This window comes from Protobothrops mucrosquamatus, unplaced genomic scaffold (genome assembly GCF_001527695.2).
Source record: "Protobothrops mucrosquamatus isolate PMUCROS unplaced genomic scaffold, P.Mucros_1.0 scaffold_43, whole genome shotgun sequence".
Classification (NCBI taxonomy): Eukaryota; Metazoa; Chordata; class Lepidosauria; order Squamata; family Viperidae; genus Protobothrops; species Protobothrops mucrosquamatus.
In genome coordinates, this window is record NW_015386119.1 from 13038 (window position 1) to 14611 (window position 1574).

A 1574-nucleotide genomic window follows, 5' to 3' on the forward strand; every position below is an offset into this window, starting at 1 on the left:
TCATCATCATCATCATTATTATTATTATTATTATTATTATTATTATTATTATTATTATTATTATTATTATCTGGTGTTGTTTGATGTCGGAGTGGGTAGCAATTAAGGATTTGGGATTGTGGTGTTTGACTGCCAGCCGTTGTTCCTGGATCCTTGTTTTTAATTGACGTGATGTTTGCCCCACATAGAATCGGTTGCATTCGTGACAGTTGATTTTGTATGATAAATCGTAAACGCCTCCAGCTTTAACAGAAAGAATTGATTCTAGCAGCTCTGGATATAGATGACTTGATCCAGAAAAAAACTTTTCATTTTGGTACAAGAAGGTGACTGTGCTTTTGAAACCAATATACAATCTTGGCTTGCTTCTGTCTGCCGACTGTTGTGGGGAACGTTGTGCGTGTTATTTGCCTAACCAAGCTTCAAACATTCTTTTCAGACAACAGACCTGATCAGCACAGCTGGATACGACAACATTGTCCAGCACTTGAACGACGGCCGGAAGAACTGCAAAGAATTTGAGGATTTTTTGCGAGAAAGGTGTGTATGACTGATTTCCTGGGATGGCGAAAAGTTCTTGAATGTTCTCATGAACTTTTCTAGTTCCAGTACAGGTAGTTCTTAACTACCTCACTTAGTGACCATTTGAAATTACGACGGACCTCCCCAGAGCTGCTTAGGGTCTGGTTTCAAACTTCTGATGGCTGGCCACACACCCCTGCTCTTGCACTCATACAATCATACAGTTGCATTTTACGGCTGTTTGCAGTGTCCCACAATCATAAGTCAGCAATTTGCAACTTTTATTTCTGGTTCCCAACAAAAACACCCTGGGGGTATAATGGTTTTGCTTAATGACCGTGGTATTCATTTACCGCAAAATAGGTCGTACAGTTGGGGGCAGTCACATGGTGACCTCCTTAATAACCACCGTGACTTATGACTGTAATTCCAGGATAAAATTATGATTGCAAGTTGAGGGCTGTCCGAATGCCTAAAGGTTTGAAATAAGATAGGAGTAGGCAACCTTGGCTCTTTTGTGACTTGTGGACTTCAACTCCCAGAATTCCTGAGCTAGCCACGCTGAGGGAAAAGGGAGAGGTTTCCAAGCTGAGCCATGCTGGCTCAGGAATTCTGGCAGTTGAAGTCCATGAGTCATAAAGCGGCCTAGGCCTCAGGTAGACAACCTTGGCTCTTTTATGACTGGTGGACTTCAACTCCCAGAATTCCTGAGCCAGCATGGCTCAGCATGGAAACCTCTCCCTTTTCCCTTAGTGTGGCTGGCTCAGAAATTCTGGGAGTTGAAGTCCACGAGCCATAAAAGAGCCAAGGTTGCCTACCCCTGGAATAGGATATCAGAAGACGTAGCTTTAATTTTATTTATTTATTTATTTATTTATTTATTTATTTATTTATTTATTTATTAATTAAACTTTTACCCCGCCCTTCTCCTTACGGACTCAGGGCGGCTAACAACCAATAAAATACAAATACACCCCAAGACACCCCTTAAAACTTGGTTAAAAAGAAATATTTAAATTGGCTATAATTAATTAAAAATGTTTAAGAACCCC

General features: G+C 40.7%; 1 protein-coding gene across 1 annotated transcript in view; it reads left to right on the top strand.

Annotated features, from left to right (window-relative positions):
• Window positions 1-420: 420 nt before the first annotated feature.
• Window positions 421-1574, top strand: part of LOC107283037 (proline-serine-threonine phosphatase-interacting protein 2) — a gene marked incomplete at its 5' end in the record, with an annotated part of 28981 nt that continues 27827 nt past the window's right edge. The window contains one exon of the mRNA XM_015810885.2: window positions 421-540. Coding sequence (XP_015666371.1) covers window positions 421-540 — 120 coding nt within the window. The remainder of the gene's footprint in view (window positions 541-1574) is intronic.